Below are 15406 nucleotides of genomic sequence, written 5' to 3'. Positions count from 1 at the left end.
ACTGCCAGTGGTTCTCTGTGGTGAGGGTGTACGAGCGCAGGAGTCTGAGGGAGCCCCATTCCGGCTACAGGTCAAGCTGTATCATCTAATCCACCTTCACAGTCTATTAAGCTCATCTTTTGATCCTCCACTGTATTACTGTGTCTATTTCTTCATTGGTTCAGATTTAGGCATGGAAGACAGATAGAACTTACTGGACTCCTCAGGTTCTAACAAGACCAAAGGAAATAGCATGTGACACTTGATGTCATTTGTTTTATGAAGACCTAGATTAAAAAAAAAAAAAAAATCTCTAGCAATTCCTAAGCCTAATTCTATCCCCATAGCACAGAAAACCCCAGCAACATTGTCAAAAGAGAAGGCTGAACGAATGAATGTTTGAGAATAATGAAGCCTGCACCAGAAATGGTAACACTGCTCTCTGACTTTCAGCTGACTTCTCAGAGAAAGAAACTATGTTCTCTAGCTGTGGAAGCTGGTTGTCTGCAGACCCTTCTCAGGGCCTCAGGCCTACTTAGCTGAGCCCAGCCTCCCCTACTCAGGTTGGCTTCACTTCCAGCACTCTGAGAGGGTCTGCCTTGGATCAGTCAAGAAACAGCGTCCCAACATTGGCATTGCTTCTCCATGCTGGCTTGCCTGGGGATAACCACGGACTGCACCAAATCTTTCCAGGCTGTTTGAGTCCAGAGTGAACACTCACACTTTCTATCATCTGAACTTGGACCTCTGGAGCTATGCTGAAATCCCACTAGGGTAGGGCGTGAGACCCTATTCATAATGAGATTCTCCCATCTGTGGCCCTGACATTGATACCAGGCAGAATACATCTCAGTCTACACACAGATAGGTGTTCTATGCCAAGGCCATCTCCCAAGAGAAATACAATCATCATCTATCAGATCAGGAATTGTAGTTCTTCAATAACCGTAAAGAATTACAGATGACTGAAAGCTTTCACGCATTTAACCAAAAATATTAGATTATATACACATGTGTGAATGATTGTGTGTAAGTTAACATGACGTAACTAGCAAGGATAGTACTGGGGAGCAGTCCGGTTAAGTTTTCTACTGTTAGGGTTAGGAACACAGCTCACTGATGTTCACAGCTGCGTTCACCTGTAGTTCTGGGATGGTCTCAGGGTCCCAGCGTCCAGACTCTCTCCCTGACATCGTACTTACGGCCTGTGCTATGAGGGCACATGGCAGGGAGAGGGTGGAAGGTGAGCATGCACCGTTCTGTGGGCAGCCTCCAGGCCCTGTGCTCCTTCCCATGCCAAGCAAGCACACCACCTCCATCTCTGCAGGTGACTCAGAACTAGACCTTCCTTTCTCTGTCCCATCTTCCTCACAGCCCCCCAACCCCACTCCCCACTAACACGGATCCCACCTCCCTGCCCTAACATTACTCTTCCCAATCTTTTAATTTCTACCCCAGTCTGGCTGACATTTCAAAAATAAAGGACTGGTCCCTCTAAGTTACAAAACTTTTACATGAAAATAACAATGACAACAATAGAGCAGAGAGCAGTAGATGTAGAAGGCACAGTGGCCAGTCTGGAGCCCACGGGTTGAGGACTTCTAACTAACTGGGACCTGCAGCTCCCACTGTCACTGAGGCCCTCACTCGTTTACCTTCTGCCACATTCCTGGCTCTTGTCCCCTCCCTGCATAGCCTGCAGTGCTGGTGGTCTTTGTTCCTTCACTGAGGCGGAGCGTTAGAGGAAGTTCAGAGACTGACTCCACTGGAAGTCTCACACAGACCAATTTCCATGTGACTTCGCTGCTATTCCTTTGTTCATCTCTTGCCAGTTCCCCAGCAGTGGACATTAAAAACAGGTTTTCCAAAGCTTCTCCCTTTTTCCCAGACCCTAATTCTGGACAGCCCCACGTACCACCTCTGGCTGCTACACATACAAATCAATCACCTCAAATGACTTCACCTTCTCTACCAGGCTTGACCATTCTCGTTTCTGCCCTTTCCTATCTCTTGGCATTGGCACCTATTTGCAACTGGTAATGTCTAGGATTTCACCTAGATCAAGCATGGTGATCCCCAAATCTCTGCCTTGACCATGACTTGCCTCCAAATGCCAGCCTTATGTTTCCAATTTCCCTCCTGGAAATTCCTCCAGGCATATCCAGCTACCATGGCCTCAAATTGGCCAGGTACCAAGCCTCATAGTCAGATGAGCACTGCAAAGGAGCACAGAACTGGACTTAGGAGATCACCTGTATCGGGGTCAGCAAACTTCTATAATAGTGAATATTTGAGATGTTGTGGGCTATGGTCTCCATTCCGATACTCTGTCACTGTAACATGACAGCACCAGAGATCATATGTATACGGATGGGTGTGGCTGTATTCCAGTAAAACTACTTAAAACTGGTTAGCCAATGGGCAACAGTTCTGCACCACCTAATCTATATCACTACCTAATTAAGTTCTTGCTAGTTACCTAATCAAATACTAACTTTTGCTTATTTTTATGTTAGTGCTGAGTATAGCATTCCTTTAAAAATTGGTTATTCATTATATCTAGCAACTCACCTTTGACCCAAATATCCCTTCACCAGTAGAAAGGCCTGATGGGGGAACTAGTCATGTCCACTGATTTTCTTTGAAGTTGGATGTTGAAACAGTGCCACACAATTTGGTTTACAAATGAGTTTCCCCCCCTGGGTTTCAGCCAATTGTCACCAATTTAATAATTTAAAGTGCCATCTAGTAGACTGCTTTCTTCAAACAAAATTTTATTTGGAAACTCATTAAATGAAAAAGGCAAAGCCAAATGACTGTGAAGTGGTGGGTAAAATGCCCCCAGCTGAGCTCCTTTCCCAGCGTGTGTTCCCTTGCAGCATCCCCTAAGGCACCTCTTCTGTTTTGTGGCACAGCAGCCTCCAACCTTCTTTTATCAATCACCTGTATCATGAAAAAGGTTCTGAGCCACCCACCACCCTCCCCACTCACCATATTGGCATTAGCAAATATCCCAGCATTCAATATATACTTAGGGCAGAGTTGATCATTAATGAAAATGGAGGTAAATCTAGAAATGGTATTCTTGAAAAGTTAGAATCTTTTTAGCAGACATACTGTCCTATCTGGCCAGAATGCTACTGTTTTTACTTTGAAGCAGGGTGGATAAAGAACTCTGATCCAGAGAACTGTTAGCTCTTTTTCTTGTTCATGCTTTTTTAAAAAAACTGTATTAACTCCAATCTTTACAAGAATCTTTTAAAGCCACCAATTATCTAGTCTGGTTAAAACTAACAAACATGTCTGCAAATTCACTCAACTGGGCACACAGAATCTCTAATATGCAGATTAGGTAGACAGCAAGTGAACTAGGGAGGGCGCCTGTCACCCTGGCCACACAACGGAACCTGGGGTTAGGTGTCTCCTTTACTATCTAGGACAGAAGACCATCTCACAAACCAACCAATGAAAATGCCTGAATCAATCTACATGTCAAAAATTAGAGGATTAGTCAAGCTTAATATTTTTCTTTATGTCTGATAATAAATAGCTCTACTCTTTATCTGGAGGTTACCACTGTGAAAAACCATTTGGTTTAAAGCAAAAAGAACCACTCTCTGATTAGTGGGAAAGGGTGACATTTACTTTTCGTTCAGTTTCACCCCCTGGCCGAGGCTCTAAAAGCCTGTGGTCCAGCTGATGCCCTAGCATGGAGCATGGCAGACACTCTCTAGCAAGCCAGGCCCTATCGTGATGTTCTTAGATGCAGGGGCAGCTAAGGAAAACAGCAATCATCCTAATGGTTACCTGCAAGTCATTTTGTGGGTTCCAGTCTGAATCAAATATGATGCAGGTATCAGCAGCCGTGAGATTGATCCCCAGGCCTCCCGCTCTGGTGCACAGAAGAAAGACAAAGCGGTCTGAGTCTGGCTTACAGAACCGGTCGATGGCTGCCTGGCGCAGGTTTCCCCGTACTCGCCCATCAATTCGCTCATAGGTGTATCTGAGGGGACCCAAACGAACGAAAGCCCAGGTGTTAATCATGACTTCAATGGAGAGCAGCAAACAACGCAGGAAGCTGTTGACCCATGGCCTTAATCCCTCGCTTCTACATTGGGACTAAACTAGAGCAGTCCACAAGGAATCCCACCCCCCACCCCCAGCCCACATATTCAGCAGGGCAGACACCTAAAACCGCATTGTGAAACGTACCCCCCACCAAAACAAGCCAACAAAAACCAAACCAAACCAAAAGTGTCAGCCACAAACTAAGGGACTAGAAGAATTGTGAACATAAAATATCAGTCCCCACAGCCTGAGCAACTTATTCTCTGGTATTTCCCAGTTTTTACTTGCACTGAATCTAATCCTAGAACCAGGAAAAGCAAACAAAAGCCTCAAACACCTACTTTAAGTAGTGCTCTTAAGGAATCAAAGTTCAAATCAGTGTGTAGCTGCTACAGGGTAAAGTGAAAATGGGAAGCAGACTGTACTGACAGACAGTCCTTGTGCGTCTGGGCTGGTCATTTCCAGCCTGTCAGTTCTCCCAGGCAGTACACTGCCACGCAGATAAACCACAGGGAAGGTTTCTGAGCTGTGTCGGGGGTTGGGGCACAAAAACTGAGGACTTTTTTGAGGAAAATAAAACGAGGAAGTAAAGCTAACAATCATTAAGAAGGCACATACCTGTGTGGAAACAAGGGCGAAAAGCACGGTGGAGGAGAGGGTAAAAGGAAAGAGAATAAAAATAAAACTGCTATGGGAGTGCATTACTACCTGTCCATCCAATAAGCATACACAGAAGGGATCTTTATGATGGAATCATGTGATTAATACAGAGTTAAAATACGGTAGCAAGGTGGACAGCTGCTGAGCACCTAATTCTTTTCTTATTTACCCTGAGCAGGAAATGGTTTATAAAGTATAACTAAAAGGAACCTCGTAAGGAAAGGACCAAGTCACCCTGGACTCAACAACAGCCAAGAACACGAATCCTGACAGAAACCTTATCAGTACCCCAGAACTTGGGAAATCGGATCCCTAAAACCTCAGATAAATAAGTGGTAAGGGAATAAGGATAGATAGACACTTTAGGGTCTCTGTGTGGTTCTAGAAAGTGGAGTTTGGCTACATAATCCTGACTTCCTTGAAGAAAAGGAAAATCCATGTAAAGAAACCACCCAAGGAAATAATATGTAGAGAAACCAGACCAACTCAGACTCATAAGGACACATATAAAGCAAAGAACCAAGTGAAAAGGGGGTCTTCCTTTTACAAAGCTATAGTGCACCAACACCTGGAATTATAGGTGTGGATTTTTTCCTTTTTCTTCCTTTTTAATGTAATAAACGTAAGAATAATATGTGGGACTACAGAAGCAAATAAAACAGGAGGTGATGACTTCTATAAGGGCAGACTAGGAAGAGCTGTGTCAAGATAAAAGTGAAGGCTGTATGCCTAAATTCTATAAAACCACAAGGCAGCTAGATATAATGGTCATTCTCATTAATAGCAGCCACAGCAGTAGTATTAGTAGCAAGCTCTTAAGCATCAAGCTACGTGCCAGCCAACCAGGCACTGTGATACACACTTGATCTGCACCATCACTTTATAACACCTCACGATAATCCTAAGGGATGTTTTTCTTATCATCCCTATTTTAGACTCTAGGAAACTTCCAAAACAAAAACAATAAAACCCCATACAAGCAAACTAATTTGCTCAGTCACTGAGCAGGTGAGTGGCTTGAACTGAGATCCATTTGACTCAAAGTCCACATTCTTTAAAAAAATTTTTTTTAATGTTTATTATTTATTTTTTGAGAGAGAGAGAGAGAGAGAGAGAGAGAGAGAGAGAGAGAGAGAGACAAAGAGTGTGAGCAGAGGAGGGGCAGACAGTGAAGGAGACACAGAATCCGAAACAGGCTCCAGGCTCCGAGCTGTTAGCACAAAGCCCAACATGGGGCTCAAACTCATGAAACATGAGATCATGACCAGAGCCAAAGTTGGATGCTTAACCAACTGAGCCACCCAGGCGCCCCTCAAAGTCCATATTCTTAACCAGTTTGCTGTATGGCCTTCATATTGTACCCTACATTTCAATGCAGGAGAATGGAAAGACTGCCCTAAAAACTTAAAAGAGACAAAAATAAATAAAAGAATTTAAAGAAAAATTTTAAAGGGGCACCTGGGTATCTCAATCGGTTAAGCATCTGACTCTTGGTTTCGGCTCAGGCATGGTCTCTTGGTTTCGTGGATTCGAGCCCCACATTGGGCTCTGTGCTGATGGTGCAGAGCCTGCTTGGAATTCTCTCTCTCCCTTTCTCTCTCTGCCCATCCCCCACTCACATGGTCTCTCTCTCAAAAATAAACTTAATTTTTTTTTTTTTAAACTTAAAAGAGAAAATTAAAGATAAATAAGAGACACCAGTAAATTTAGGAAGGTGATAACTCTAGTGGAAGGTGGAAGAAGACACTATAGGTACCAACATGGTTTTGATAAACCAGTACACTGAGAACCTGCACTGAGTACTCAGAAATTTGGGCATGTGGGTGATATGATGGAAGTACAGGATTTGGAGCCAGAGGACAAGGTTGAGATTCAATTAAATGAGAGATGCCACCACCTCCACCATCATACATGTGAACAATTAATGCTGCAGGCACAGAGGATTCGTGTTCTTTGACAAGACACCTCTAGCCATCAGAGAGAAGTTAGAAGCCCATAGATCGAGGGAGGCAGGGAATTAGCACAGCGTTAAAGAGGAGGAAAAATCAATCGTGATGCTACAGTGATGCTACAGCTCAACCGTCAGCCAGGGAAAAAAATTCCCATAAAACTATACTGTTTTGCCAGCTATGATACAAGAACAGTTTTAGAAATTGTGCAGGATGACTGGAACATTAATTCTCATTTCCATTACTTGTTCAGTTTCGAGGAAGTGCTTTCAAAGAACACAAAACTAAAAATCCATCCCATTATTTGAGCTCTTTTAAACTGTTCCTCACTCCCCTCACTCCTGAGCCAGATCCCTTGGCTATGCCCTCACCCCTGTATGAGAATATGGCATGAAATTAAGCGGGCCAAAACGAAACTGACAGCTGGAGAGGCAACAAGGCTCAAGAACAAAGAACATCTTGAAGGCTAGTAAGTCTGAATGAAGAAATCAGACATCAAAAAAATTTTCACACAAAACATCAGTGCAGCAATTAACCCTCTGAGTCAACTATATTTTGAACAAAATCCCTAGGAGTTTATGTGGCTCATCAAACTGTAATTCTCAGTCACTGTCAAATTTCAACAAGAAGCAGGTGGCAGTCTAGAAAACCTGTGTGCTTTGTTTTGGGAAGGGGGGAGGGGTAGTGACATGTTTTTTGGCACAACAGGAAATGCTGACCGCAGAAGGCCTGAAGGAAAATGAAAAACTTTCTCATCTCTCAGTAATAACCAGCTGGAAAACAAAAAGAATTAAAAAAAACAGAATCCCACTCACAATAGCCATACACATACAGAATACTTAGGAATAGGCTCAGAGAAAGAAATATGTAGGACTTGGCAACATGACTCCAGGCGCCATGTTGGTTTGTTCACCATGTCCCTAACACCTCCAGAGGTTCTAGCACAAGGCAGGCATGTCATAAATATTTAGTGAACCAACAGTGTATATGGAATACCTGAATACGTGCAGTGAACAGCAGATTCTTCAGTTTTGCAAAGATGTCAATCCTGTCCTACTAAATGTATAAAAGCCAATCAAAATCCCAACCAATGGATATATGTATACATAGACACAAATATGCACATGTGTGTACCCACATACATATATACTTTTTCTGTAGTCAGAGGTAGATTAAAAAAGAATAATTCTGAAGTTTATCTGCAATAATACATGAGCAAAGGAATAGAAATACTGATCAAAAGAATACACAGGTTAGACACACACCCAGCATAAATAGTATTTCAGTATATTTTATGGACAGTGTTTTATATGAATGGAGGAATTATTGAATTAAAAATGAGACACATTTGGGAATAAATTAGACATTCATTATATGCCATTTACTAAAATTACAGAAAGACTAAAGACTGAAATGTAAAAAAAAAAAAAAAAAAAGAAAAGAAAAAAACAAAGAAATCTAGAGAAAGATTCTCAGATGAGAAATAATTCAATACTGAATGTCCAAAGGGATCATGCATTGGTGGCACCAGGTAACCCTGAAAATGGGGATGCAAAGAGTCTAAAACAGAGGAACTGGCTGAGTGTTTGTGAAAGTATCAGCCTACAGATCACCCACCCCAGCCTTGAAGAGGGTAAAATAGAAGACCTTTAGCCCTCTCTCCCCCAGGAGACACCAAGCACCATTAGAGGTACTATACTGAAAAAAGGGAAGAGCGAGAGACTGAGAACTCCCTATTTCTCGCCACCTGTTCCTCACAACTGGCTCCCATTACAATCAAGCTCCCATCCTCTAGGCAGAAGACAGGAAGAGAAACACCCCCAAAATACAGACACTGGAGGTTCCCCAATGAGATGATCCAGTTAGATGGATAGTGTTCATATATGGAGAGTAAAACCCACAGTCAACAGCCTGGCCCACATACCCAGAGCTTCTAACCAGCCCACCATCTGCCAGCTAAGACCAGACATGAAAGGAAAGCCTCTGATCTGAAACACAGAGGCTCTGCTTCTGGTATGGAGGCAGGAGTTCCTAACACACCAGCCCTCCAGCAAATAACAACCACAAAATGAACAAAATACAAAAAAACAAAACAAAAATTTTTAAAGTGGAAGATAAAATATAAATTTTCCAGAACTGAAGGAACACAGGTTTCAAATGAGAAAGACCTGTTCGGTATCCAGGTCAACAGATCCCATACAAAGGACAGTTCGCTGTGCAATTCCACAGATCTGGGACAAAGAGGATAAATCAATGCTTCCGAATAGAAAAACATGTCACATACACAGACCAGGAAGCACAAGGGCTCTGAACTTCTAAGCAGCAACCGTGGAAGCTAGAAGACAGTGGACTAAAACCTTAAAATTCTGAGGGGAAAGGATTTCTAACCTCCAATCCTAAACCCAAACTGTTACTCAAGGAGAGCAGACTGCGAACATTCCAGACAGTCTCCACATGCATTTATCATTCACCCTTCCTCAGAAGCTCCCCAAAGCCATACATGGGATTCACCAAGGAGGTTTTATTCCAGAGGGAAGGAAAGGAACTTGTCAGTGTGATGAAGGAAGGGAGAGCCCAGGTGGCAACGTGTACCAGGTGGGAAGAGCACTTGGCCAGAGAAGGCAGGACGAGCAGCCCCACCAGAGGCGGCTCTGAGCCCAGGAAGCTGACAGGCTTGAATGTAACAAGAGGAGATTTAGACAACCAGGGTCAATTCTGGAGCTGAAATTATAATAAGGAAATAGAAAAACAGGCAATAAAATGAAAGGAGAATTTTTAGCTTCATGAAAAATAAAAATTGTGAGAGAAAAAAATGTAAACAGCATACTATAGGTCAGAGCTATCGCTCAGCATTTGTGTAAGTCGTGTGGTGGTTATGAGGGGCAATGAGAAAAGATAAATGCTCATCTTCCATAGTGGGAACAGGTAACACCTAAAACTAAACATCATCAAGATATTACAACTACTAACATTACTTAGGTATGGCTATAAATCCCAAAAGAAACAGCATAAAGAACTTAAAGTCATTGTTTCTGAGGCTGGAAAAACGGGCTGGGAGGGAAGGGTGCTATCAGGAAAGGCACTTTTTAAAAAGTCTAACAGAACAATTTGGTTCCCTAAATTATGTGCATGTATAACTTTGCTGGAAATAAAAGCTAAATTAAAAAGAGAAAAGTGGGGCGCCTGGGTGGCTCAGTTGGTTAAGCATCCAACTTCGGCTCAGGTCATGATCTTGCAGTTTGCGAGTTCGAGCCCCACGTCGGGCTCTGTGCAGGCAGCCGGAGCCTGGAGCCTGCTTCAGATTCTGTGTGTTCCTCTCTCTCTGCCCCTCCCATGCTCGTGCTCTGTCTCTCTCTTTCAATAATAAATAAACATTAAAAAAAATTTTTTTTTAATAAAAAAAAAACAGAGAAAAAAGTAACCATGATATTAAGGCCAGAAGAACCCTGCTGGATGCTGCTGGGGTGAAGAAACCAGAAAAAAAAGTGTAAAGAAAATACTTGAGAATATTTATATAATTGCATGGTTTTCAAACCCATGAATTTAAGTATTTAACCTTACCTTTAAGCATAAATAGCATTTAAGTTTATATAAAGCTGCTTTAAGACTGCAAGTTTTGACTATTTCAAAATTTAAAACTTCTAAAAATAAAATAAACAAAAACTCACACCTATAAACAAAAAGTCAAAAACAACACTGGGGAAGTATTTGTTCTCTATTCTTTTTTTTTTTTTTTTAATGTTTACTTATTTTTTGAGAGAGAGAGCACGTGTATGAGAGCACGTGAGCATGAGTAGGGGAGGGGCAGACAGAGGGGGAGACACAGAATCGGAAGCAGGCTCCAGGCTCTGAGCTGTCAGCACAGAGCCCCACGCAGGGCTCAAGCTCACAAGCTGTGAGATGATGACCTGAGCCGAAGTCGGAGGCTTAACCGACTGAGCCACCTTGGTGTCCCTGTGCTATATTCTTAAGTAAACAAATAGTTCTTATAAATAAAAAGGCAAAGAGCAACAGAAAATGGAGAAAGAACATGAATGAGCAATTCAAGCACACAAAAATACAAATAGCTAATATATATATGGGAAAATATTTACTCTCATTATTAATCAGAAATACAAATTAAAACAAGATAATTTTGGCTTATTGAATTAGTTAAGATTAAGCAGCAAAAACAGTATTAATCAGAGAATGAGGGGGGAAAAAGCATTCTCATACACTGCTGAAAGGCATAAAAATAAAAATATCTTTCTAGAGGGTGTTTTGGAAATATGTACCAAATGCTTTTTAAAATCAGAATTTAGCCTAAGGTATTAACTGGAAACATTCACAATGACTGTAAAGGGATAGCTACAGAGTTCCTGAAAATGCTGAAAAACTGGGAACAACCTATGAGAAAGAATATTATCAAAATTATGTTGTGGGAAAATGAGTTTAAAGAAAAATCCATGATATATTAAATAAAAAGGAGAATATATAAAATTGACAACGAAACTAAATGTTTGCATGTGCAAAGTAGAAGATAACTCCCTGAGTATGAGTGGGAGCTTTGAGCCAGTAGTGGTGTTATGTATGTCCATATATTCAAAAGAAATTGTAATACCTAAATAACTTGAAAATAAAATGAGCAATAAATGCTAAGGAAAAATAGCATAAAAGGGTGCTAAGTAGAGACATCTGTACTTAGCAAAAGTCTGTTAGTTACACTGTTACTCATTTTGGAGGGGTTCTCTAAAAAAAAACTGCTCACTAGTAGTTGCATATATTTTGAAAAGTAAGATAATATATATATTTATAAAAAGCAAGTGTTCTGGAAATGGGTTCCTAATCTATAGTGAATTTACAAAATATGAAACTACTTTCACTAGTTTCGATTTACTCATTATAAATTCCTCAAAGAAAAAAATAATGTAAGTCTCAAGAATTCTCTACCTAAAGACCTCCACTACAGGGCTCTGAGAAATTCTTTTTATTGTCTAATTTGATTTGAGAATTATTCATGTAACATTAAATGTCAGTGTATCCCATAGTTGAATCTGTCATTTGTTTTAATACTCTTTCTATAAATGTTATAATAGCAAACAGAATTTTTAAGGATATTTAAGACAACTGAGATTTGCTATAATTACTATATGAAAACAAAGATTTCCTTTAAACTCAGCAATGTGAAAACTAATAGTTTCTATGACCTTAAGTCTTTTCTCATTGCATAAATTCTTAAAAATCAACTTATCATCTTCGGATCATTGCTGTGTCCCAGTGACTGGAAACATAATGTTCACTGGATAAAGGAACAAAGTAGAACCCACATGAATCCAAACAACCCATATAACATAACCCCACATACTGTTCACCTGCGTGAGTAATGGAACTTGGACTCAAGGAATTAACAGGAGTATGAACAAGACAACAGACTGGAATGCTATAGCTAGTGTATCATAAAACCTTAGAAGGTTTGCTGAGAAAGGACAGAAAGTGTCCCCAAGTTCTTTTTTTGTGGGCTGTCAGCTTATACTCTTAGCAACTTGATACAGGGATGTTTTCCAGGATATATTTCTCTCATCATTATTAAGCAAAAAATAAAAAAGGAAATACATTGTTTTCTTAACCTTCTCTAATGCTTTTGAATTCCGTGTCTTACAACTAGAGAGAATATAAATAAACATGTAGAATTTCTTTTTTAAGCAAAGCAAGGGCTCCACATCATCGGCTGCAGCGTTCACTTTAGGCAGTTAAAACTGGGCATACTTGGTCACGGGATTTAACTCTGAATTTCAGTCAGTCTTTAGGAGATTCCTTTTCTCCGTGTTTGAATGCTTTGTTGTTGTTACAGAATAATTTCTGCATGAATCAAAAAGGTATCAAAACAGGGAACCGCCTGCAGCTTCTGATGAACAGCTCTGACACAGGTTCTCACCTTCTCTGGATGAGATAATCTTCGAGGATATCGAGGCAGCGCACCATCTGGGAGAAGATGAGGACTTTGTGACCACCTGCAATCAGCTTAGGGAGCAGTTTATCAATCAGCACCAACTTCCCTGCTGCTTGAATCATGGCCTGCAGCTGAAAGTCAGGGGCATCGGGGCTGTGGGTTTTTCGGAAATCTTCCAGAATTTTCTCCTCTGCCCCTGAAAAGGAATGGGACAAAACTATTCCTTGAACAAACTATGAGGATAAAAGCTTCTCTCTGCTTTACGGGTCCTAGAAAAATGAAGTGAATTCCTAGGTCCTGGACCAGCAGGCCGGTTGGTGAGGCAGTGCTGTGGTGCATACCTGGTCTGTGCCCGCAGCAGAGGGGCTGCAGTGGCAGCAGGGCCATTTTGCAGAGAACACAGGTGCTTTGCTTTCCTGGGAGATCTCACCAAGTAGAGAAAGAACTTGAGATACCAAGCTGACCCATGCAAGCAAAGAATCTCCACAGAGAGCTGACAAAAAGACATACCTCTCGACATCACAAAAACTAGCTACAGGCAAATCCAAGCCACCTTTTATTTAAAATTTTATCAGAAAGTTTTATGTAAAAAAAAGCTTCCAACATGTTCTCTACTTAATATAGTTAACTGTTAATTCATCTGCGGAGAGTTTTAGTCTCATTGCATGGCGATCATTTATTCAGCTAAGTGATAGTTTCCTGTCCCAAAGTGCACAGTGTGGGCCAGACTGCAGGTAAATAAAGGGCAGCAGGCTGCTGAGTGCTATCCATCTTCTGAGGGCAGAGAGTTGGTAGAGGCAGGTTCAGAACTTAGCTCCGTGCACTCACTGCTAGATGGCTTACCCAGATCTACCAACCTCTTTGAGCCTCAGTTTCATGCTTCATAAAAAGGTGAGCAAACATACATCCTAGCATCTAATGGAACTCAATACCTAAGACTGTTGGTTATTATCAGCTTTTGGCACACCACACCAGGCCCGAGTTGCTCCCTGTTTCCCTGACTCACCATTGATCAGGTAGGGATGGTTACAGCACTTTCTCAGCTCCATCATGGTGTTGATGAGATTGGGCATATTGTGTTGATTTGCCCCCTTGGTCAGGAAGGAAAAGTTCTTCTCCAGGATGGCACGGTAGTACTTTTTCTGGATATTGGTGAGCTCTACTTCAATGATCGTCTCCTGTTTAGGAGCAAGGTTCTTTTCCACATCATCTTTCAGCCGCCGAAGCATCATTGGTTTTAGGATAGACTGCAGTTTCTTCACCTGTCCAGGGAAATGAGACCTGTTCACCTGCCCCACTCTGATTTTAATGACTGATTACCGGGCTATTCCAACCTTCACTACACTCTCCTGCGCATCTATTCATAGCACTGCGGTGGTAGACTATATGAAAGATCACACTGATACCCTGAACATGGGGAGTTTATAATAGGATCTAAAGGAAAAAAGGGATCTGATTGTAATTCCCAAGTAATTACAGAGAACCTAGGTGACAACCTCGCAAGAGATAAAGGGAGAAAGACATGAAAGACAGTACCTATTCTCTGGATGGAGAAACCAAACCCCTCTCGCTCTACCATGCATTCATGTGCGGCAATTACCTGAGGACAACTTTAGCTATGTTAGGAGGTACAGGCGACACATTACAAAAGGGAGACTTAGATGCTAAGAGAACAAAGTAAAAAGTAGAGGCAATCTGGGCATGGGCAAAATGTGTGTAGGGGGTTAAAACTTTCAGTCATAAAATAAGTTAAGTCCTGGGGAATGTGATTTAGATCATGGTGACTACAGTTACTAATATTGTACATTTGGAAGTTGCTAAGAGAGGAGATCTTAAAAATTCTCATCACCAGAGAAAAAAACTGTAGCTATGTATGGTGACAGAGGCTAACTAGATTTATTATGGTGAACATTTCGTAATGTATACATGTATTGACTCATGGTCATGCACACCTGAAACTGAAGTTATATGTCCATCATATCTCAGGTTAAAAAATAAAAAAAAGAAGTAGAGGCCATCTGGAAGCAGACTCCTCCTACAACTTCTAAGTAATGGCAGCGAACACGTTTGGTGTAGCAGCATTTACAGTTAATGTTGTAACATGATGTCTCCCATGCCATCACACAAGCTGTCACATCAGGGGTACTTTGAGCTGACAGTGGTCTTTGCTATGATTTGTCTGTTTTCCTAGCAGCCCAAATCTGGACAGCAGATGTCCGCTAACCTGACTGCACTGGCAAGGCCACTTGTTCCGTCTCCCAAGAAGACAATGACAGACAAGGGATGCAGAATCAAGGCACCTGACTTCACCCTGAGCTAAAACGTGACACCAATAAGATTAATCCTGCTGGGAAAATAAAATAAGAAAGGGCAAGTGCAAAAGATTGTTGCAAGTCATAAAGGGCTGTTCAAAAATGCCTTAAAAGGGGGTACCTTATTTACTGCATAAATAAGTTGGGTGCAGTGTCAATGCTTCCTGAAAGAAGTATAAAGTAATTTATAGACAGTGATTTAGAAGAGTTACCGGTATAGATTTTAAACACTGATGAATATGTTTCACTTTGGAAACAGATGCTTTGTGAACCTTTTATTTACTGTGATTTAAAATTTAGACATCTGTGGCCACTTTTGTGGTTTTCTCCTAAATAACCCCAATCTTCAATATAACCCATTCTTGAGATCTTGATTTTACCAACCATGGTACTTGGGAATCTATCCCCCAAATGAATTAGGAATTACTGTATAAGAACCCAAACAGGAAAGACACACCTAGACAATTATTAAAGATATGGACAAATGTCAATCTGCCACATGCTGGGTT

General features: G+C 41.3%; 1 protein-coding gene across 3 annotated transcripts in view; it reads right to left on the bottom strand.

Annotated features, from left to right (window-relative positions):
* CHD6 (chromodomain helicase DNA binding protein 6) overlaps positions 1-15406 on the bottom strand; it is a 203326-nt gene that overhangs the window by 67218 nt on the left and 120702 nt on the right. For all 3 annotated transcript variants that reach the window (XM_027070111.2, XM_027070116.2, XM_053199947.1), the window contains exons 15-17: positions 13592-13847; positions 12571-12781; positions 3787-3982 (exon numbers count right to left, since the gene is read on the bottom strand). In XM_027070111.2, coding sequence (XP_026925912.2) covers positions 3787-3982; positions 12571-12781; positions 13592-13847 — 663 coding nt within the window. The remainder of the gene's footprint in view (positions 1-3786; positions 3983-12570; positions 12782-13591; positions 13848-15406) is intronic.

The sequence above is a fragment of the Acinonyx jubatus genome, chromosome A3 (assembly GCF_027475565.1).
Source record: "Acinonyx jubatus isolate Ajub_Pintada_27869175 chromosome A3, VMU_Ajub_asm_v1.0, whole genome shotgun sequence".
NCBI classification, from domain to species: domain Eukaryota; kingdom Metazoa; phylum Chordata; class Mammalia; order Carnivora; family Felidae; genus Acinonyx; species Acinonyx jubatus.
This window is presented reverse-complemented; position numbering and strand designations above follow the sequence as displayed.